General features: G+C 45.8%; 1 protein-coding gene across 1 annotated transcript in view; it reads left to right on the plus strand.

The window, feature by feature from the left end:
• Positions 1 to 20510, plus strand: part of LOXL2 (lysyl oxidase like 2) — a 177674-nt gene that overhangs the window by 119225 nt on the left and 37939 nt on the right. Inside the window, exons 8-9 of the mRNA XM_029604127.1 lie at positions 2723 to 2890; positions 11603 to 11768. Coding sequence (XP_029459987.1) covers positions 2723 to 2890; positions 11603 to 11768 — 334 coding nt within the window. The remainder of the gene's footprint in view (positions 1 to 2722; positions 2891 to 11602; positions 11769 to 20510) is intronic.

Raw genomic sequence — 20510 nt, forward strand, 5'->3', positions numbered from 1 at the left:
TATTGGACTAATATATTTCTGGACTAACTTTCGAGAATTAATGCTCTGTTTTTTCAGGTCAGAATTCAAATAAACAAAAGGTGACATTGCTAGGAATTATAAAATCTTGTGGGGCTGCCATAAGTGAATCATAAAAGGCATTTCAGTGATAGGGTGGAGGGGAAGGGGTGAGGGAGGTGATGAGAAACTGAAGAGCAAGATAATTTTATGGTTCATAATATGAAAGGAAACCTAGGTCTTTACTTTTTTTGTCAGCCAAAGTGCCTGATTATTCTAACCTTCAAAAGTCTTCAGTTCCTGGATTGTGTAAAATTTTCCTTTGATTTTCCTGATCATAAGCTCATTGCTGCAGTGGCTTGATTATAAGAAATCACTGTACATATATATATATTTTTTTTTTTTCATTTTTATTTGTTAACCTTTTACTTCTGGACCCAGATAGCTCCTGGCTGTTTAGTTGAGGCTGTGAACAATCATTTTGTAATATGTTCCTTCTTTCCCTCCCCTTTTATTTCAGTCATTCTGTATAGTACTTTGGCAACACCTGTAACATTGTCATGCCAATAAAGTTTTCCTCTTTTCCTCCCTGCATCCTGCTCGCTCAGACCCAGCCACCTTGCTGCTCCTCCTGGTGCTCCCTCGGTTCCGGATCCAGGGGCTGCTTTAACCACTTTACAGCATCGAGCAAACCTTGGAGAATGGGCCCCAGATTGCCCCATCTCCCGCCATCCACTGAGACCCCCGTCCCACCAGTCCCTGCTCAATCTCCTCACCCGTCCCCAGATCCCAGCTCTCTCCCCCCACACCTCACCTCCCACCTAGTTTTCCAGTCCCTGCTGCATCCCCAGTCTCCAAGTCCTCACGTCCCCTCCCACCAAGAGCTTCAAGCCAGCCTCTTCCTGTGCTTCTTACAAGTAAAAAAAACCCAACATTTCCCACAGTGTATTTTAGCGTTTTAACTGGTTGGTTTCTTTTCACTTTCATGTAGAGCTTTCTTGTAAAGAATTTAACTCACTTGGAAAATGTAAATGATCTATATTCAAATGGTTTGTCCAGCTAACTTTTGGAGAAAGCTGGACAAATACTGAGGTTTCAATTTTTTCCCTGCTCCGCCACTAAATTTTGTCCGGGCAGATTGTTACATGGACGACATTGACCCGCACAAAGGCAGCACGGGGGGGGGGGGGGGAGACGTTCTCAGGGTGTTGTCAGGGTTAGCGGTACCCGAGGAACTCTGTCTGGGTGAATAACAGCTCTAAAGTTATCTGAACAACTTTGACAAGGTACCTTAGACCAGGTATTCGGGGGGGCAGGTTTGTGCTGAATATCCAGATGAAGTTACCCAGACAAAATTGTCCGGGTGCCCTGAAATGACTGGATCAATATTGACCTCTGTGCAATAGTACATACATACATACAGCAAGCCAAAAACCCCTTGAAGCTAACTTGGACCCACAAGCATATCCGTGAGTTACCCCCTCTCCTGCTGCTCAACAAACTGATGAGGCTCCACAGCCTGTGCTCCCCATAAGTACCTGCAGGCGGGCAGACCCGAGACAGTTTGGAAGATACCGCCCCGCGATCACTTCTGACGCAGCTCCCCCTGCCTCGGTGACGCCGGCGCCTCTTTTCTTTGTTCTGCGCGCACACGGTTCAGACAGCTTATCATATCAGTGAACCGTGCAGCCACCAGGCCCAGATTTAGGCACAGGCCCCTGCCTCCAGCACCAAATTTCAGTTACACGCTGGAGCACTGATCCACTGGCAGCAGCCACAGCAACTGAAAAAATTCAGCTCAAGGCCCTGCTCCGCGTGAGGTTTTCCACAGTAACATGAAAAGCATGTGGAAAGGGGGCAGAGCCTTGAACATGCTCCAGGCCCAATTTCTTTTTAAGTTGCTGTCACTGTGGGATCAGGACTCTGCTAATTTGGGGAAGTGTCTGGCGTATGATTGCCAGAAATGCAAATCTGGCCCTGGCAGCCGCAGATAAAGAGGAGAGGTGCCAGTGCCAGTAAGAGCAGGAATTCCTGTATTGCCTGTGGAATGTAAGTTTTTAAGATAAATACAATAAAGGGAATGTCTGAGTTTGCCTCTTTAAGGGTGCAGGGCCACACAGGCCAGTGATGATTTCAGAGCCTTTCAAGGGTGGTCTTCTCTAGCTAGTGTTTGCCTGAAATGCTTCTTCTGTGCCAGGTCCACGTTCCGCCAGAACTACCACAGCTTGGTCCACTGACTGACCAGCACAATGGATGATGCGGATGGCATGCAGGGTGCTCTTTGGGTCTTGGTGCCCCAGGCGACTGAACAGGGTCTGTGGCAGCTCAATAGGCAGGTGCAAATGGGCTGATTGGGGTGAACCAACTGGTCTGTATCTGCCGCCATTGTTGGTGTTTCTATGACTTCATTCAGCACATCTGGAAAGCACTCATGCGGTGGTTCAGGCCATCCATCTGCCCGTCCAGAAGCGCAATAACTTTCATCGAATGGGACCCTATGAAGGCCAATCAAGATCCTGGAGTTTACTCTATTGAAACGCACCAGAAATGTGATCAGTTGCCATTGCACATATATACAAACTTTTGCCAGAAGTGAGTTATTAACAACTTTCATTCCCTGGGTTAGTTTAGAAACAAAAGTGAAATACTGAAAAACTACTACACAATCCCAGGCGTAAGCATGAGTTTGACTACCTTGTGTTTTGTGGTCCTCATTATCTGACAGGTGCGCTTAAGGGGAGGCCGCACACCCGGTGAAGGCCGGGTTGAGGTCCTGGTGGAGCGGAATGGGACTCTAAGGTGGGGGACAGTCTGCAGTGATGGCTGGGGCACCGTGGAAGCTATGATAGTCTGCCGGCAGCTAGGGCTGGGCTTTGCCAGCCATGCATTTCAGGTAGGTGGGCCTTGTCTCTCCCTCTTTCTCTTTCAGCCATTGAGGGCCAAGGAAAATGATTCTGTGTCAAGGCTGGATGGCCTCATGTAGCCAAGCGCAGTTTGAAATGCAACATAATCCGTCGGATGAACCGTTTGTATAATTGCTGCACATCCTTAGTATAAAATCCATGAAACTGAATGACTGTCCTGCAGCCTGGTACTGTATATATCCACTAAAATATACACAAGGATTCAACCGTAAATGTGGATAAAAGCATAAACTATGCTCTTGCCAAGAACCTTGTTTAAAAAGATCTGTTAAATTCATCGGCAAACTTAATAAAAACATTTCTGAGAAATGAACTTGTAAACTTTCCACATTAGATGCAGTAAAAACCAAAAATGTTCATTTTAAACAGAACAATTAATTATCTTGGTGCTATAGCATTGAATTTGTTTCAAAGCAGAACCTTTGATGTTATTATAACCCCCATCCCCGACTGCAGACTGCTACTCGATAGGGCCATAAACATTTTTGTGTTACTCTTTGGGCCTGGAACCTTCCCAGGCTTAGCTTGAACACTGGCTCTTCCTTTCAGGGCCTGAATCCTTTGTCAAGTGGGGATGGGTGGGGGAGGGAGATTACTCCCGAGGTTCAAGTGCTGAGGGTAAACATCTCATGTTCCTGTTCATGTCCTTTGAGAGAGGGTTACTTGTATGTCCCAGTGTGTGTTTGATGTGCCAGATAAAGTCACTGGAGCCACTGTGTTGGTGTCCAAATAAAATCTTTATTGCTGAAAATGTATAAAAGGTGGTACAAATGCTATCCACAACACAACAGAATTTTTCCCTTTTACAGTTTCCTCCTCAATCTGTGCAGGAAGGTCTAATGCCAGCCAGGGGAACTTCTACCCTCCAGGGTGTTGTGGATGATGTCCCTTGTGCCGAGGCAAAGTTGGTGCAACCTGCAGGGAGCAGCCCTTCAGGTCCCCACCGTTGGCATGCGGAGCTGGCTGGAGCAGAGGCCTTACTGGAGCTTCGCCAATACCAAGCCACGTTCTGTTCCCCTTAGGTTGAGCCCTCGGGTGCCGGGACCAGCTGGTCTTAGGTGCGGGCCTCTGTGAAGGTGATGACCTGTCGCGATGAAGACATTGCAGGCCAGCACGGAGAAAGAAGTGAAGTCAGGGCAAGCAGCGATCAGGGCAGGCAGTGACCACAGCCTGAACTTGACAGACATGGTCAAGTTCAGACTGTGGTCGGAGGCAGGCAGAGTTTGGCGAGAGCTGGGGTCCAGGCACTCGTTGAGGCAGGTGGAGTTCAATCAGACATGGTGAGAGGGCAGTGGTCGGACAAGCAATGTCAAGGACCAGTCTGAGGGTCAAGCCAGAAATCCAATCCAATTCAGAACCGGTCTTTCAAAGCCAGAAGTCCAATCCAAGGGGACAGAGAATGAAGAGGAGAAAGGAGGACCACAGAAGCAGGAGATGCTGAAGACAGACAAGGGAAGAAGGACCACAAAGACAAGAACTCAAGACGAACCGAACTGCCACTATTGCCGGGCTGGCCTGGCACCGTGTTTAGGGAAGGAGGCTGGTGTCGGGTGTCTCCGGGCCTCCTGAGGGAGAGGTAAGAGCAGTGGTCCGCGTGCACCAAGTGCAACACAGGGCTTGGAAAACGAGAGTCCCCAGGTGGTGCAGGGCTTCCTTTGGATGGGCAGAACACCCCTTCCAGCCAGCAAAGATACAAAGTTACTGGCTCTGCACAGAGAGATAAACTTTCCCTCTCCCCAGGAGTTTGAAAGCATCAGATGGGTGTCTTCAAGGAGGTTAGGCTTTACTCACATTTAGTTGATTTTCCAATTTCTTTGCTTCCAATGCAGTCCTTTTTCTTTCTGTTGTGATCCCTGATGGGAGGGGTCCCCTGAAGCAGGACCCTCTATGCTTCAGTCTGGAAGGAAGGGCAGTCAGAACCTCCTCCTGGATCTTGAAAAACAAATCTTCCCAAAAATTGAAGACAATACTGGAGGGTATCCTTACAGCAGGTCACTGGCACCCCTTTCCTCGTGCAGGGTATGGAGGGAAGTCTTCCATAACCTGCAGAGCCCCAGACCCAGGGTTCCCCGTTTCCTGGGCCCAGGAGGTGTACAGGCTCCAATAAGGCTCCTACCACTTAAAAGGTTAAATCCAAAAGATGTACCCAGAAGGAAAAATCAAAACCAGCCAGGGAGTGGACTAGAATGGAAAACCTCTCCCGACCCTGGTCAGGACCACCAAGCAGGGTTTGCCCAGCTCCTCTGACTGGACCTGCTAAACTACAAAAGCTAAACTATCTCCCTCTGAACTCCAACAAATCAAAAAGGGACTGACTCCTCAGCAGTAGCCAAGGAGCTGTTACAAAGGCTCACCAAGGGGGTGGCCATGCCAGAGCCCGTAGGAGGAGCTGCATTTGAATGGGACCTTCCCCTTACAATCCATCCTGCACTAACTAGCTGATCTCTTAAGAACTCAGGGATTACTGATAGCGTGACTGTAGTGTCCGCCACTTTATATTATTACGTGCAATTCTGTGGATGTGTCACTTACTATGACTGATTCTAGCGCCATATAGTGTTGTGAGTGAAGGCAGAGATAACCAAGTACAAGGAAGGCTTAATATAGATCACAAAAGGACAGGGCATATACTGAGGAAAGAAAGGTTTCCCTCCCTGTAAATATTATCATCTGCAGTAAGTAAATGGAAAAGGTGACAATCTAGGTATACAATATGCAAATACCCAAGCAAATTATTTGGTCGTGCACACTATTTGGCCTTTCCTGTCTTTTTTCCCCCACCTCCACCCCCCATAAAGTATTTTTAATCAAATAAAACTTGTATGGCGCTAAGTGCAGTCCATCACGGAGGTGATAATATTCCTGTCTTTAACATTCTGATCATCGTGGACCTCAGCCAAAAGTGGAGATGGCACTGTGAGGAGGCAGACAAAGATACCGCAGGTAGATGGATCAACCATTTGGTGAAGCCAAGACAGACCTTAAGGTGGAGTTCACTGGAGAAAGCATGGTCCAGTCGTTAGAGGATTAAGGTGTGATTTAGGAGTTCAAGTCACACCTCCATCACTAACTCTGTGTGACCTTGAGCAAGTCACTTTGAAAGCAGTATTCAGAGCCCTTTCTGCTGGTAAAAAAAAAACCAAAAAAAACATTTTACCTGTGGAAACAGGGTCTTTGAATATGGCCCATGCTGCCTGCAGGTTAAAGTACCTGAATTGTTAACATCATGGGGACTTTTACCCACAGACTGAAGAGGTGGTCTGGGAGCAGAGACTGGAACAATGCACATAGCTTTGATTATTCAAAACTACATATGCTGTTTCCAACAAAACAATTATCGCAGAGAATGTTGATGCAAATCTCTGTGGGTAATTTCATTACTGCTGCAAACCCTGCGGGTTAAAATTATCTGCAGGATTTGCAGCAGCCTGTGGAGACTGATTACTGCCCCCTTCATCTCCTTAGGCAGAAGCATCCCCTACAGATCGTTCTTTTCTTACTAGTTTATTGTTTCTTCTCAGAAGTAAAGATAGCTATGGCTACACCATTCAAAATACAAAAAACCTGTGCTGTGAATGTTCCCAATGCTGACCACAACAGCTTAGCAGGAGGTGTTAAAAGCTAGGGGACACGGGAGACGATTGGAATGGTAGTGGATGATAGAGAAAGGAGAATCAGGAGTAAGACCGGGAGGTTCCATAGTATTCCGTGAGTCTGTCTACCATTCTTTAGCAGTTAGTACTGTACACTGCTCCCTTATCTGCCTTTCTTTTCTGATGTAAGATTTTTAATTATCTTCCGGTTTGCAAAATCCTAATTACATGAAAGTTGGATTCTTAGGGCAGTTCCCAGCATATTTGATTTCCAGAATGGCAGGATGAACTGTCATCCGCTGTTCCCTGAGTCATCCACCAGCAAACTTTTCTCACACTATGGCTTCCTGGGCTTCCTACTAATTGCCAGCTGTTCATGGACAGATGTGATTTGTTCCCGGGACACCCTGCCTAATTTGGCAGTATGTTTGAGCATGGAAACCAAAGACAGACAAAAAAGGAACCAGTTTATAATGGAAAGCATTAAGGTGTTTACGTATATCAACGTTAAGACAATTAAAGAAGTGGTGATGTCAGCTGATGTTATCATTTTAATGCACTTAAGTATAGATTTGTGCACTAGTGTTTTATGGAAATTAGCAAGGCAGATAACTCATGAGTTATCCGTCTAAATGGCAAGTTTTTAACATTCCCCTTTCTTATCCGGCGAAAGGTTAGATGGATACGTCATTGTCCAGCCAAGATTTAAGCAAATAAGAAAAGAGCATGTTGGGAGCATTCCGAGGCAGGCCTGAGTTAGCTGAATATAATATAGCTCCCTAGAAGCATTATGCTAGAAGCGCACCCTTCCAGTGCAGCTCCCTAGTGATGGCAGGAGTGCTGGGCCTGGTTTGTGGTAAGCTGCTACCGCAATCCGGGCTGAAGAAAGTACAGAGGGGAGAGTGGGAGGGTTAGAGTTGGTGGGGGGTGGAGGGGGGAAGGAGTCTGTGGAGGCTATTATATCTTGCAGATTTGATGGGACCTGGCAGCGGGCAGGCGGGGGGCCAGTGTGAGAATGGCGCCAGTCCCTTTTTTTTTTTTTTTTTAATTGTTCAGATGTGGGGGGAGAGGAGGGTGGTACTGCAGGCTCACTTGGGTGAACAGGTGGAGAAGAGCTGTGATAGAATCATAGGCCCATGCTCTTTTTTTTTATATAAACTCTGCAACTTAGCATTTAATTGGCTATATTCTTTTGAATACAGCCGGTTAAGGCTAAATTTGTCCAGCTATCTGCAGCCATATGGCTTTGCATCTAACCAGCGATGTTCAAAAATATCCAGTTAGGGGTTCAAAGTTATCCAGCTACGGTTAGTGGATAACTTTAATTGTGAATATTCTGTGGATCATTTATTCTACTGAATATACCCAGATAATTTACCCAGCTAACTTTAGCTGGCTAGGTTATCTGTTTTCCCAAGTGTTTACATATTGGGCTCTGTGTTTTGACTGTGCTTTTCTGTAACTTTTATTGAGGTTTGTCCTTCTCTGCGGGCCTCCCTCTCATTAATTCTTTCCTATCTGATACCCATAATTAGAGAGTCACAATTTATCCCCTTCAGGATTTTCCCCCATTTTCTATTTGCTTCATCATATCCGTGTCAGCAGTCATAAGCAGGACTGTGCAGTCATTTGAAAAGGCATAGGAGATATGGTTGATATTTCCTATGTCGTTTCATTTCATTACTGAAGTGAAAGAAAACCTCTTGAAATTTTGAGTTTTTTCGTTTTGTGTTTTGAAATTGCATGCACTATTTGCAAATAGCATAAACTAGATTGTTTTAGCATGCACAGTTTGCAAATAGGGCACACGATTTCAAAATGCATAACAAAACAACACAAAAAATCATGGAAATTTTGGGGTTCACACCCCTAGTGGCACGTTGAGGCCCACAATGCAGGGCTGTGCTTTTTGCTGAGGAGCTTTCATTCTGCTCTTTGGTTGCTCCCTTCATGCTGCTGTAGGACTAATGCGTTACTCTACCCTGTCTCCAGGTGTAGCCTCGATTAAGTAAGGAGGTATTTATTGTGGATATCTTGAAAACCAGATAGGCTAGCCGCTAGACTGCTAGAGGCTTCTCTAGGACCGGGTTGGGGACCCCTAGGTTCTGAGACGGTGATAAAACTCAGTTCTCCGACTCAACCAAGCAAGGGCCATTAGGTTGGCTCTTATTTCTTTTCTTGAGAGTCAGGATTAGAGCTCAGGTGGAGAATGCATATAACATTATTGTATAGGAAGTCAGGATAAGCTCCTGAAGAATGTCATATATGTCTACTGTAAGCCTTTCATATGTCCAGCCTTCCATCATTAAACTTCCTTAATAAAACCAGCATTTTTCTGGGAGCTTTGCCTTCTCTTCAGTGAGCAGTACCACAGTATTTGCTAATGTCCCTAAAACAGAGGCGATGAGAGGGCTGGAATAGGACAGAAATACTCCAAAAGCTGGAATAAGCCATGTTATGAAATAATTAACAACCAATCATCAAGGGGAACCCCCTGATGTGCGGTGATGTGCGGTCACTATGTCTAGGGCAACCACTGTGATTGTCCCATTTAATAGCTCCTGTGTTTTATTCTTTATATGCTTTATTCAAACTATTTTTGTATGCTTTTTTTGAATTTTTTACATGCTTTTCCCTTTCTCCCCAGCGACTCGTCCGACCCTCCCTAAGCGTTCCCACTTCAGTTGAGGGTACTTATCAGTTGCTTGTGATGCTAATCAATCAATTGTGATGCTAATCAATCAATTGTGATGCTAGTCAAGCACTATCCCTAACCCTCATTTGTATCATGTTCGTAGTTAACTGCCCTCTCCGGCCTTTTTTTCCAGCTGCCTAAGCCTCCAAGTTTAACCTCCTTGTTGAATGTAACTTTTTGCTTCTTCTGTTAAACGATTGTTCTTTGTTACAGTTTACCCCGTTCTGTGTAAACCGGTCGGTATAGAAAAAGAGTTAAATAAATAAATAAATAAATAGATAAATAAATAAATCGTTGCCGCTTCTGTGGGGTCGGACCCGCCTACCCGACATTGGTCGTGTTTCGGCAGTAGTCTGCCTGCTTCAGGGACCTTGGGGGGATTTTCTGTTGTGTCCACCGTGCGGGTTCATCATTTCGGAGGCACATCAATTTTCTTTAAGAAGCATAATCAATTATTGATTTAAAACCCATATTTTATCTTCCACCACTACTAGAGTATATAGTACTTACTGTTTTTCTGTAAAAGTCTTTTACATGAGTGGCGCCTTCATCTGTTAATCCGGCGTCTCTCTCTACTCTGTGCGTTTTAAACCTACCCTGAACCAATCACTACTGTCCTATCCAGACCGAGGCTGAGAGCACCCTTGGGTGCCTCATGATCATTCAAATATGCTCCTTCTACTGTCCCGAATTCTATCCACTCATGTTCATATATGCGTCTACCATGCTATTCCCCATAACCACTTTTTTCCCCGTCTTTTTTTGGGATATATTTGATCGCTTATTTAATGATTCTCCTAATGTATCAATAATTTCCTATCCCAGGTCCTGGCGGACCTGATGGGGAACTGCTCTTGGTACCACCATCGTTTCAATAGAATGGAAATTGGACCTGATTGTGAACTATTGGTTTTCTGTATACGTTGTTACGTCCACTGTATCTCTTTCGTACGAATAGATGATCCAACATTGCTCAAATACTTTCCAGCCCCCATTCTCCATCACTCCCACTGTTGTATGTGGATTACTTTCCACTTTAGATGAAATGAATTTTGTGACGTTGTTTTAGAAGATGGACGAGTCTATTTCACGGTTTAAACCCCTTGGGGAAACCATATCCCATGTGTAGATGAATTGTTGTTCCATTCGCATCAATCTTAAATTTCATTGTCCATTCTATTGAAAAGATGGCAGTACCAAGAGTGGTTTCCCATCAGGTCCGCCAATAATTGATTATGTTTCTTAAAGAAAATTGATGTGCCTCCGAAATGGTGAACCCGCACGGCGGACACAACAGAAAATCCCTCCCAAGGTCCCTGAAGCAGGCAGACTACTGCCGAAACATGGCCAATGTCGGGTAGGCGGGTCCGACCCCACAGAAGCAGCGATTGATTAGCATCACAAGGAACTGATAAGTACCCTCAACTGAAGTGGGAACACCTAGGGAGGGTCGGACGAGTCGCCGGGGAGAAAGGGAAAAGCACGTAAAAAATTCAAAAAAAGCATACAAAAATAGTTTGAATAAAGCATATAAAGAATAAAACACGGGAGCTATTAAATGGGACAATCACAAAGTGATTGCCCTAGACATAGCAACTGCACATCGGGGGATTCCCTTGATGATTGGTTGTTAAAGATTTCTTGGTAAAAAGGGAACGAGGTTGGTTGTTGTTTAATGTTATGAAATAAGGCAATGGTTCACAGAGGTATTAAAATCTTAAAATGTCAGCTTAATTCACGTGTGCATACTGAACTGTAGACTGAATTTTCTTCTTACAAATGATACCCCTCTTGCCCCTTATCCCCTTGGCAAGTGCTGCTCCATCCGTTTATGGAAGCCACAAGATATGGAGAGATGGCTTATCCTGGCAGAGACAGCAGCCAATTACATCATTGCTTGGCTTTAGAAAAGCACATTAGACTACACTACAGCATCAACTCAGCACTGTGCAGGAGTGCACCCTATTATTGCCTGGCTCCCCCCCCAGCACAACCCCTTTGTAATATATCCCACTATACCAAGCACCTCTTCAGGTCCTATCTGCATGCAGTGTATTTCAGTGAAGAAAATAAAATGCCTCTGGAACCAGTGTAGGATTCTTCTACACCCCCTTTAGTTTGCAGCACCTATTGGTATGTGCAGTATTTGCACTGGGTTATGCATTATATTTTTGCTGGGAAGAACAGGTGCTTTTAAGACCACATCCGCCGTGTTAACAAAACCTTTCAGCTACCCATTGTAACTGGCACAGGTGCCAGAACATCTTTGACAGCTGCAGCACTACACAGTCAGCTAGAAGTGAAAAAAATGCGTCTTCCTGATAGCCATGTTTTTGTACTTTCAGGCCCTCCTGTGCTAGGTAGTCTCTTACCAGCCTCTTCTTTGCCTGCAGGAGACCTGGTACTGGCAGGGTGACGTCAGCAGCGATGACGTCGTCCTGAGCGGCGTGAAGTGTTCGGGCACGGAGATGTCCCTGTCTCACTGCCGCCACCACGGCGCCGAGCTGGCCTGCCCCAGGGGAGGAGGCAGGTTTGCTGCTGGAGTTTCCTGCTCGGAGAGTGAGTCATAATTGCTCTTTCATATAGTAGCGCTAACATCCTTCCCCTCCTCCAGGTTTGTTTGTTTTTTTAAAGTGAGAACTCAGCCTGTAGTTTAAACAAAAAAAACCCCACACAGCACAGCATCAGATCCTTTTTTTTTCGATTTCATTTTGGTTCCCTTTCTGAGAAGAGATCAGTGATGAAAGTGCTTGATGACTTCCCTTTTAATCATGCCCACCATTACAAATATTAATAGATAACTTAGGTGGTCATCAATAAACTCTGGGCTCAGTCCCCCGTCCCCCCCCCCACCCCCCATCCCCATGCACGTAGTCACCTGATGCTTGGAAAGTATGAATGCAGCAGATATCTGGGGAGTGGAAGAGGGGAAGGAGATTTTTCAGGGGCTTTAGCCCTAATGAAAGGGTGCACAAAATTTATAAAAACAGAAAGATTTTATGAACAAAAAAGTAAGGAGATCCAGGAATAAGACCAAAATAGGACACAATAGTTGGGGAAACAGTTAAGTTGGGATTCTGAAGAATTCAGGTGGCACTCCTATGTAAAATACTGTTTTACCCACAGAAATGCCTTTGAAAATTCTCATTTTAGAGATCAAGAATGTTTTGCTGTTTTTTTTATCTTTCAGACTATTTACAGAAACAAGACCTGTGCGTGTTTGTGTGTGTGTGAGTGCGTGTGCACACGCACACTACCTGGAAATTTCTTTGATGAACATTTTGCTCCATAGCCTTGTCTAAGGTCTTTGGAAATGTCACAAGCATGCTAATGGATTATTTCCCAAGGAATGAAGTTAGATGTCATTTAGATTTGTGCCTTTTGCACAGGCAGCCCATTATGGGGCAGATTTTCAAAGGGGAACGCGCGTAAGATATGCGCGTACCCCCTGAAAACCTGCCCCAGGTTCCCCCTGCGCGCGCCGAGCCTATGTTGAATAGGCTCGGCGGCGCGCGCAAGTCCCGGGATGCGTGTAAGTCCCGGGGCTTTCCTGGGGGGCGTGTTGCGGCGGCACGTCATTCGGGGGCGGGGCTGCGGGCGTGGTTCTGGCCCGGGGGCGTTTCAGGGATGTGGCTGAGGCCTCCGAAACAGCTCCCGGGCCGGGGAATTGTGCACCAGCCAGCTGGCTAGGGTGCGTGCGTTATGCCTGCCGCTGGCAGGCGTAACTTTTAAAACAAAGGTAGGGGGATTTAGATAGGGCTGGGGGGGTGGGTTAGGTAGGGGAAGGGAGGGGAAGGTGCAAGGGGGGGGGATGGAAGGAAAGTTCCCTCCGAGGCCGCTCTGATTTCGGAGCGGCCTCGAAGGGAACGGAAGCAGGCTGCGCGGCTCAGCGTGCGCAGGCTGCCGATTTTGGGCAGCCTTGCGCGCACCGACCCCGGATTTTAAAGGATACGTGCGGCTACGCGTGTATCTATTAAAATCCAGCGTACTTTTGTTTGCGCCTGGTGTGCGAACAAAAGTATGCGCGGGCGTACTTTTATAAAATCTACCCCTATGTGTTTTAAGTAAGCACGTGAAGTGTGTCTGGGTGGCAGCAGTGCCTTCTTGTTGCTGACGTATTTGAACATTCAGGTTCCTATTCCATATCTGAACCAATAAGAGCTGAAATCGATGAGCTTTGCTGCACAGTTTGGGATATGTTTTTTTTAATAGGGTTTAGTGCTGAACTGGCTAGGACATGTGCCTGAGACGGCATTTATGTGCTAGTGCAGCAGGGACTTGTGCTATTATAGTCTCCCTGAGTGTCTTTGCTGGCTTCGTTTTTTAGAAACATAGAAACATGACCACAGAAAAAGACCGTATGGACTATCTAGTCTGCCCATCCACCCAACTAATTTGTCTTTACTATTTCCATCATTCCCCTCAGAGATCATTTATCCTATGCTTTCTTGAATTCAGATACTGTTTTTGTCTCTAACACCTCCACTGGGAGGCTTTTCCATGCATCCACCACCCTCTCTGTAAAGAAATATTTCCTGAGATTACTCCTGAGTTTACCCCCTTTTACTCTCATCTCATGTCTCCTCGTTCTAGGGCCTCCTTTCTGTTGAAAGAGGCTTGCCTGCTGTGCATAGAAACCTATAAGATATTTAAATGTTTCTATCATTTCTCCCTATCTCGCCTTTCCTCTAGGGGTATGCATGTTTAAATCTTTAAGTCTATCCCCATGTGCTTTAGAACAAAGAGCACTGACCATTTTAGCAGACACTCTCTGATTGACTCCATCCTGTTTATATCCTTTTGAAGGTGGGGTCTCCAGAACTGTACACAGTATTCCAAATGAGGTCTCACCAGGGACCTATACAGAGGAAATATCACCTCCCTTTTTTACATAAGAACATAAGAAACTGCCATGCTTGGTCAGACCAAGCCACCTTAAGATCATTAGATTCAATCACCCCCCAGATCCTGTTCTTCTTTCATGGTTAGAAGAATTTCACTTCCAATACTGCACCTCTCCCTTGGGCTTTTGCAGCCTAAATGCATTACTCTGCATTTTTTACCATTAAATCGTAGCCGCCAGATCCTAGACCATTCCTCAAGTTTTTCTAGCTCCCTCCTCATGTTATCCACACCTTCTTGATTGTCTATCCTGTTGCAGATTTTGGTATCATCGGCAAAAAGACAAACCTTTCCCGACAATCCGTCTGCTATGTTGCTCACAAAAATATTGAAAAGAACCGGTCCAAGGACTTATCCCTGAGGTTCGCCCCTAGTAGTGCCCCCCTCTTCAGGTTAAGCTCAATTTATCATTATCTTTTTTGCCTCCCACTTAGCCAGTTTCTAACCCAGTCACTTTAGGGCCCATCCCTAGGGTGCTCAATTTATTTATAAGTCTCTTGTGTGGAACCCTGTCAAAGGCCTTCCTGAAATCCAAGTACACTACATCTAGCACTCTCCCTTGAGCCAACTCTCTGGTCACCCAAATAAATTGATCAGATTCGTCTTACAAGATCTATCTCTGGTAAAACCAGGCTGCCTCAGATCTTGCAATCCATTGGATTCCAGAAACTGCACTATCCTCTGTTTAGCAGCGATTCCAGTAATATGCTCACCACAGAAGTGAGACTAATCAGCCTGTAGCTCCCAGTAGGAATGTGAATCGTTTATCTGACGATTGAAAATATCGCAATGGACGGCCCCGCACCATTTTTAAAGATGGCGCCGGCCGTCCATTGCTCCTATCATGTGACAGGGGCCGGCCAATGGCACGGATACCCTGTCACATGCTAAGGGCAAAGGGCCATTGGCGCCATTTTGTTTATGGCAGCCGACGGCCCGAGAACGGGAAAACGCTCCCGGGACCCCCACTGGACCACCAGGTACTTAAACATTTTTTTGGGGGGGTTAGAGGGGTCCAGAGGGTGGGGGGATACTAAAGAACTAATTTTAAAGGGTCGGGCTGTGATTTTGTGTTATCGGCTCGGCGCACCTTGTCTGACCTCCTGTACCTGATCTCTGCTTTGCAGATCACTCCTCGGACTGACCTCTGGAAATTGACCTTTGCCTGCCTGACCTCATCTCCAGATTCTGGCTCTGTTCGTCGCCTTATCATCACTAACACTGTTCTAGTTCTCCCTGTTCCAACCAGCAGCCACCTTTGAACCTGATCTTGCTCCTCCTGTCTCCATGGGCACGCCGGACTTTCACTCTCTTAGGAGACCCTGCGAGTTCCACCTAAGTCCAAGCGGCCCGGGCTCCACCCGGTGGGACCCCGGGCTTCCAGTGGTGAAGCTCTTCCTAGCCTCTGTCTCCTCCAGTGCTCCGCCCCCTGGGGGCAGCCACCTCCTGTTCCCTTTTAGGAGGCGTTCCACCTCTGCCCCAGGACAAGGGTCCACCCCCGAGCACAACAATATGGTGTTAGGACTGTGGTAAAGCATGTTGACCATCAGAAAGCTTTAAGTAAATTGAATTACAATATAGTAAACTTCCCATTCAAAAACAGCACTGTCAGCACTCAATATTACATCAGGTCCTAAAATACTAATACACCTAATATTAAGAAAACAGAACAAGCCAAGTTTAAGAATCTGACACAGAAACTACATGCTCGCAGAATACCTCACCTCAGTTACACATGCAGAACACAGACAGACCCTCACCAAATACAGAATAAAGAGACTAAGTATAACTAGAAACATGCAGTCAAAAACTAAATTGGAAACCGTAACAAGACAGACTCTGTTTGCAGTGCAACAATGGAAAAACAGAAATATCATCATTCCTCATTATACATCAAACAATAAAATCAAGATATATAAGCCATCAATCATATTAGTAAAACTATACTCATAAAAATAATAAATATTTCAAAGCAGCTGAGGAATAGAACATCCAATGATTAAAAACATATAACATTGTTTTTGTTAAATTTTCCAAATACCAATAAAATATTTCAAATAGCAGATATCAAATAACACCCAATAATTAAAACTTTAGCTAAAAAAATTCCCTTGCACTCCATACCTGGGAACATTAGACTCCAGTCACCCTGAGATTGTCATAGATTAATCAGGGATAGGAGATATGCACAAACCTTCTCCTCTCTCTCTTATATATACACACTCTCTAACATACATGTTCATTCTTACACAAACTCCCCTATATTCTCTCACACACATGCTGACTGGCTCACAAACTCTGGCTCACACATGTCCACTGGTTTAAATGGTCTTTTTGCTCACACATATGCTCATTGACTCATTGTTCTCTCTCGCTCACACACATGCTCTGGAAACCACAGCAAGCCTGACTGTATTATTATGCAGAGCAACAATGGAAAAGCAGAAACATCATCATTCCTCATAAAACATTAAGCAATAAAGTCAAGAAATACAGAACATCATTCATAATATTAAATATTAAAACCATACTAATAAAAACAATAAATACGTCAAGCAGGCAACAGCCAATGAACATTCAGTAACTAAAATGACTCACTTTTTAAAAATAATTCCCAAATTCCAAATATTTCAAAAAGGAGACACATGAAGTTTAAAATAATAGGATTAAAAATCTCTCACATTCCATACCTAGGATTTTTTGATTTCCAGTCACCCACAGATTGTTGTGGATTGGGGAAGGGGGCTTTACAATCTTTATCCTCTCTCCCTCACCCCCACACATGCTGTCACATACACAGGCTCTCTTGCTCTCACACACCCACACAGTCTCTCTCGTTTTCACATACACACAGACTCCCCTATATTCTCTCACACACATGCTGACTGGCTCACAAACACTGTGGATCCATAAAGTCTAGAGGATGTGAATGAAGAGTGGGTGGCTCGCAAGAATGATGGCTACTACCTGGAGATAATACCCTTATTCAATAAACATACACATGGTTAATGCGACTCCAACATTGCTCTAAGCTTCAACGGCAAGAGGAAATGTGGGAAAAAGGATTTGCATTCACAAAAAAGCGGGGAGTAGCTTGCTGTTATGGCGGTTGCTACCCCAAACCAAATAAGCCTGATACTTCACTTTCAATGCATATCCAGCATAGCTCTCTGCTTCAGTGGCAGGGGAGAAAGTTTGATACTTCACACATATCCAGCATAGCTCTCTGCTTCAACGGCAGGGGGGGATGAAGAAAAGGGGATCCATATATAGACAACCAAGGACTGAATTACATAGTCTGAGCATGGGTATAGCTTGCTTATTGCGGCAGTTAATACCCCTAACTAATTAAGCTAGATATTTCACTTAGATGCAGTTCTAACACTGCTCTCTACATTAATGACGGGGGTGGAAGGGAAATAGAACCAAAAGGTTACTAAAGGCCAAGAGTAACAGATAAGTATGAGAAAAAAAAGTGCAAAACTTGCTGGGCAGACTGGATGGGCCGTTTGGTCTTCTTCTGCCGTCATTTCTATGTTTCTATGACTCTCACAGACACATACAGGCTGTCTTGCTCTCTCATGCATACATAGTCTCTGAGACATACGCAGACTCCCTCACTCTCTTATACACACGCAGGATCTCACACACATGCAGGCTCTGTCGCTCTCACATACATGCAGGCTCTGACACACTACCACATGCAGGCTGACTCATACATACAGTGCAGGCGCTCTCTCTCACACACACACACACACACACACACACACACACACACACACACACACACACACACAAGCATACACACCTACAATTTCAGGCCACCCCCTTTCTTCTGTTCCTTGTCATTGCTGCTGTGGGATGGCAGCGCTGCTTCTCTCTGCCTGAAAGGAGGTGGAAGGAAGCCACTGCTACTGCGCGGCTCCTGCAATGTTAGGGAGGAGGGGGAGGGTCATGCGGCCTTGCAGGCCTCTCTCCGGCACTTGAATGACGGCCCCAAACAGCTTTCTCTCAGCTGCGGCAAGATGGGTTCTGCCATTCCCTTTCAGGCATCTTTCCAGCCCCGGAATGGCTTTTTTCTGGCCATGGCAGGATGGGCTCTGCTGCGGCCTTGCAAGTCTCTCTCCTGGCCCTGCAACTTCCACTTCGGACCGCATCTAGGGTTCCCAGCATTTCCACAGACCAGGACTTCACACTTGAGGAACAGGGTTGGGGAGAAGAGAGATGGTGTCCCTCGTTAGCATAAATGTTATATCACTGTATCTGTGTATGCATTAAAGGGCGATAATGAATTGACAGGCTGCACACAGGCAACAATTTCTCTTACAGCCTCTCAGGGCAATGAAGGGGGCCCCCTGCCACTCAGCTGCTCCCCATTTCAATTTCTTGTTGATTATAAGCGGGCATTGGTGGGTAGCGCAAAGTTTCTCCTGTGTCCCTCTCCATACTCATACACATTCATTCTCTCTCACACATACACACTCACTCATACATGCTCCCTCTCTCTCTTTCACACATGATCTCAGAAGGTCAGAAGCGTGCTGGGCAGAGAAGGGGGGAAAAGAGAGGAGAACCAGGGCTGTCAGAAGAGGCAAGCAGCTGCCCAGGGTGCCAGGCCTAGGGGGCACTAATGCACCTCATCACCACCATTTTAGTGGAAGAAGCATTCCTTAGCCCCTATGTGACTGCCAGTCACGTCATCCAAGGAGGTACTGCCTGCCCCTCCCCCCTCCCACCAGTCATATTACTTACATTACCCGGGGTACTGAGCAGCCCAGCAATAGGCTTGAAGGGAGCAGTGAGATAACAGGCAGGGGATGCTGAGCAGAGAGAGAGAGCCAGGAAAGGGGGTACAGGCATGGGCAGAGAGGGGAAGGGGGTCACTGCAGTACATCATATGTTTTTGTTTAACCTCAGTTAAGTTCCATATTGCTATGGGACAAGGCATGGGTTCAGAGTGAGACCTGAGGGAGGAAGGTACAACCTGTAGAGCAATTTCCCAGACAGCTGCATCCATCAGCTGGACTGAGCAAGAGATCCTATAGATCCTATGACCCACTCCCCTCTGTATCTCAACCATACCATGCTCCCCATGTTCGATCTCCCTTTTTGTCTCTGTGCCCCTCCACTCCCCGCTGTCTCTCTCCTCTCCTCACCCTGTACCTCTGTCTGCATGTCTGTTTCTCTACCTTCTCCTGGTCCTGGCCCAGCATGCTGTGAGAGGGGAGGGGGGGATGGGACCAAGAGGGTCATTGCTACAGAAATCTCTGGAGGGGGCTGGAGCTCTGCTGTGCCTCCCCCCTCCTCTCCCTATGCTGTCCAATCAGCATAAGAAAAGAGCTGGGGGGCAGGAATGCAATGCAGCTCTCCTCTGACAGTCTCCCACCCTGCCTGTCTCTCCCTGAAACGAAGAGACTGGGGTGGGTCGGGACTTCAGACTGGATGCTGCACAGCATGGCTGAAAACCCTAGCAGCCGCCCCTCTTCTTCTCTTTGGCTGGGAAGTTTAAAAAAAAAAAAAAAAAAAAAGTCATGTGATGGGAGCACCCAGCCCACCGGGGGAAGCCCGATCCCTCGATAGGCAATCCACCCCTGTCCTGGCCCTGGCCTGGCCCTTCCACAGTGAACACTGAACAGAAATATTTGTTAAGCAATTTTGCTTTGTTCTCATCAGCCTCACCACACTCTTTCCCTTCACCTCAGAGTCTCACATTGCCAGTTTTGTACTTTTCTCTATCACTAACATATCTAAAAAAAAAACAGTCTTGTTCCCCGGTTTTAGGTTTGCTATTTATGCTTCACTTTTAATTTTTGCATTCCTGACCGCTTTCCTAGCTTCTTTGTTTTTCCAGTCCAGCTGATTTATTTTGGTCACTGTGTATACCTACCTAATAAGGCTCCTGTTTCTATTTAAATGAAGACACTATAGTACACTGAGAAATGGGGCCTCCAGCTACCTCAGCACCGCTGCTCCACAATGCTGATGTCACTTTCTGCTAGGCTCAATTTGAATTTAGCAGCATCAGTACCTGCTGAGTATGTGTGTGCATGTATGTGTTTGTTATTTGGCAGTTAAATACCAATTGAAAAACAGGCCCAAATATTATACTGAATTGTAAATATAGCATTATTTTGTGAATTTTTTGCAATCCTGGAGGTACACAAGACATCTCAAACTCTGGAAAGGGTTACAGTACAAGAATGCTGCATGGCAATTGGGTTCAATCCATCTAGAAATTCCTTAGACACAGACTGCCTTAGACACACACAAGCCGTGAACTGGGGGCTTTTATGAACAGAGCCTAACCATTTTGCTATCCACAAAAAATGGGACAAAGCCTTTAGCAAAAGGCAGCTCTTTCCACTGTAAAACATACAGAGGGAGATCCTAAGTGTGCTC

This window comes from Rhinatrema bivittatum, chromosome 5 (assembly GCF_901001135.1).
Source record: "Rhinatrema bivittatum chromosome 5, aRhiBiv1.1, whole genome shotgun sequence".
Taxonomy (NCBI): Eukaryota; Metazoa; Chordata; class Amphibia; order Gymnophiona; family Rhinatrematidae; genus Rhinatrema; species Rhinatrema bivittatum.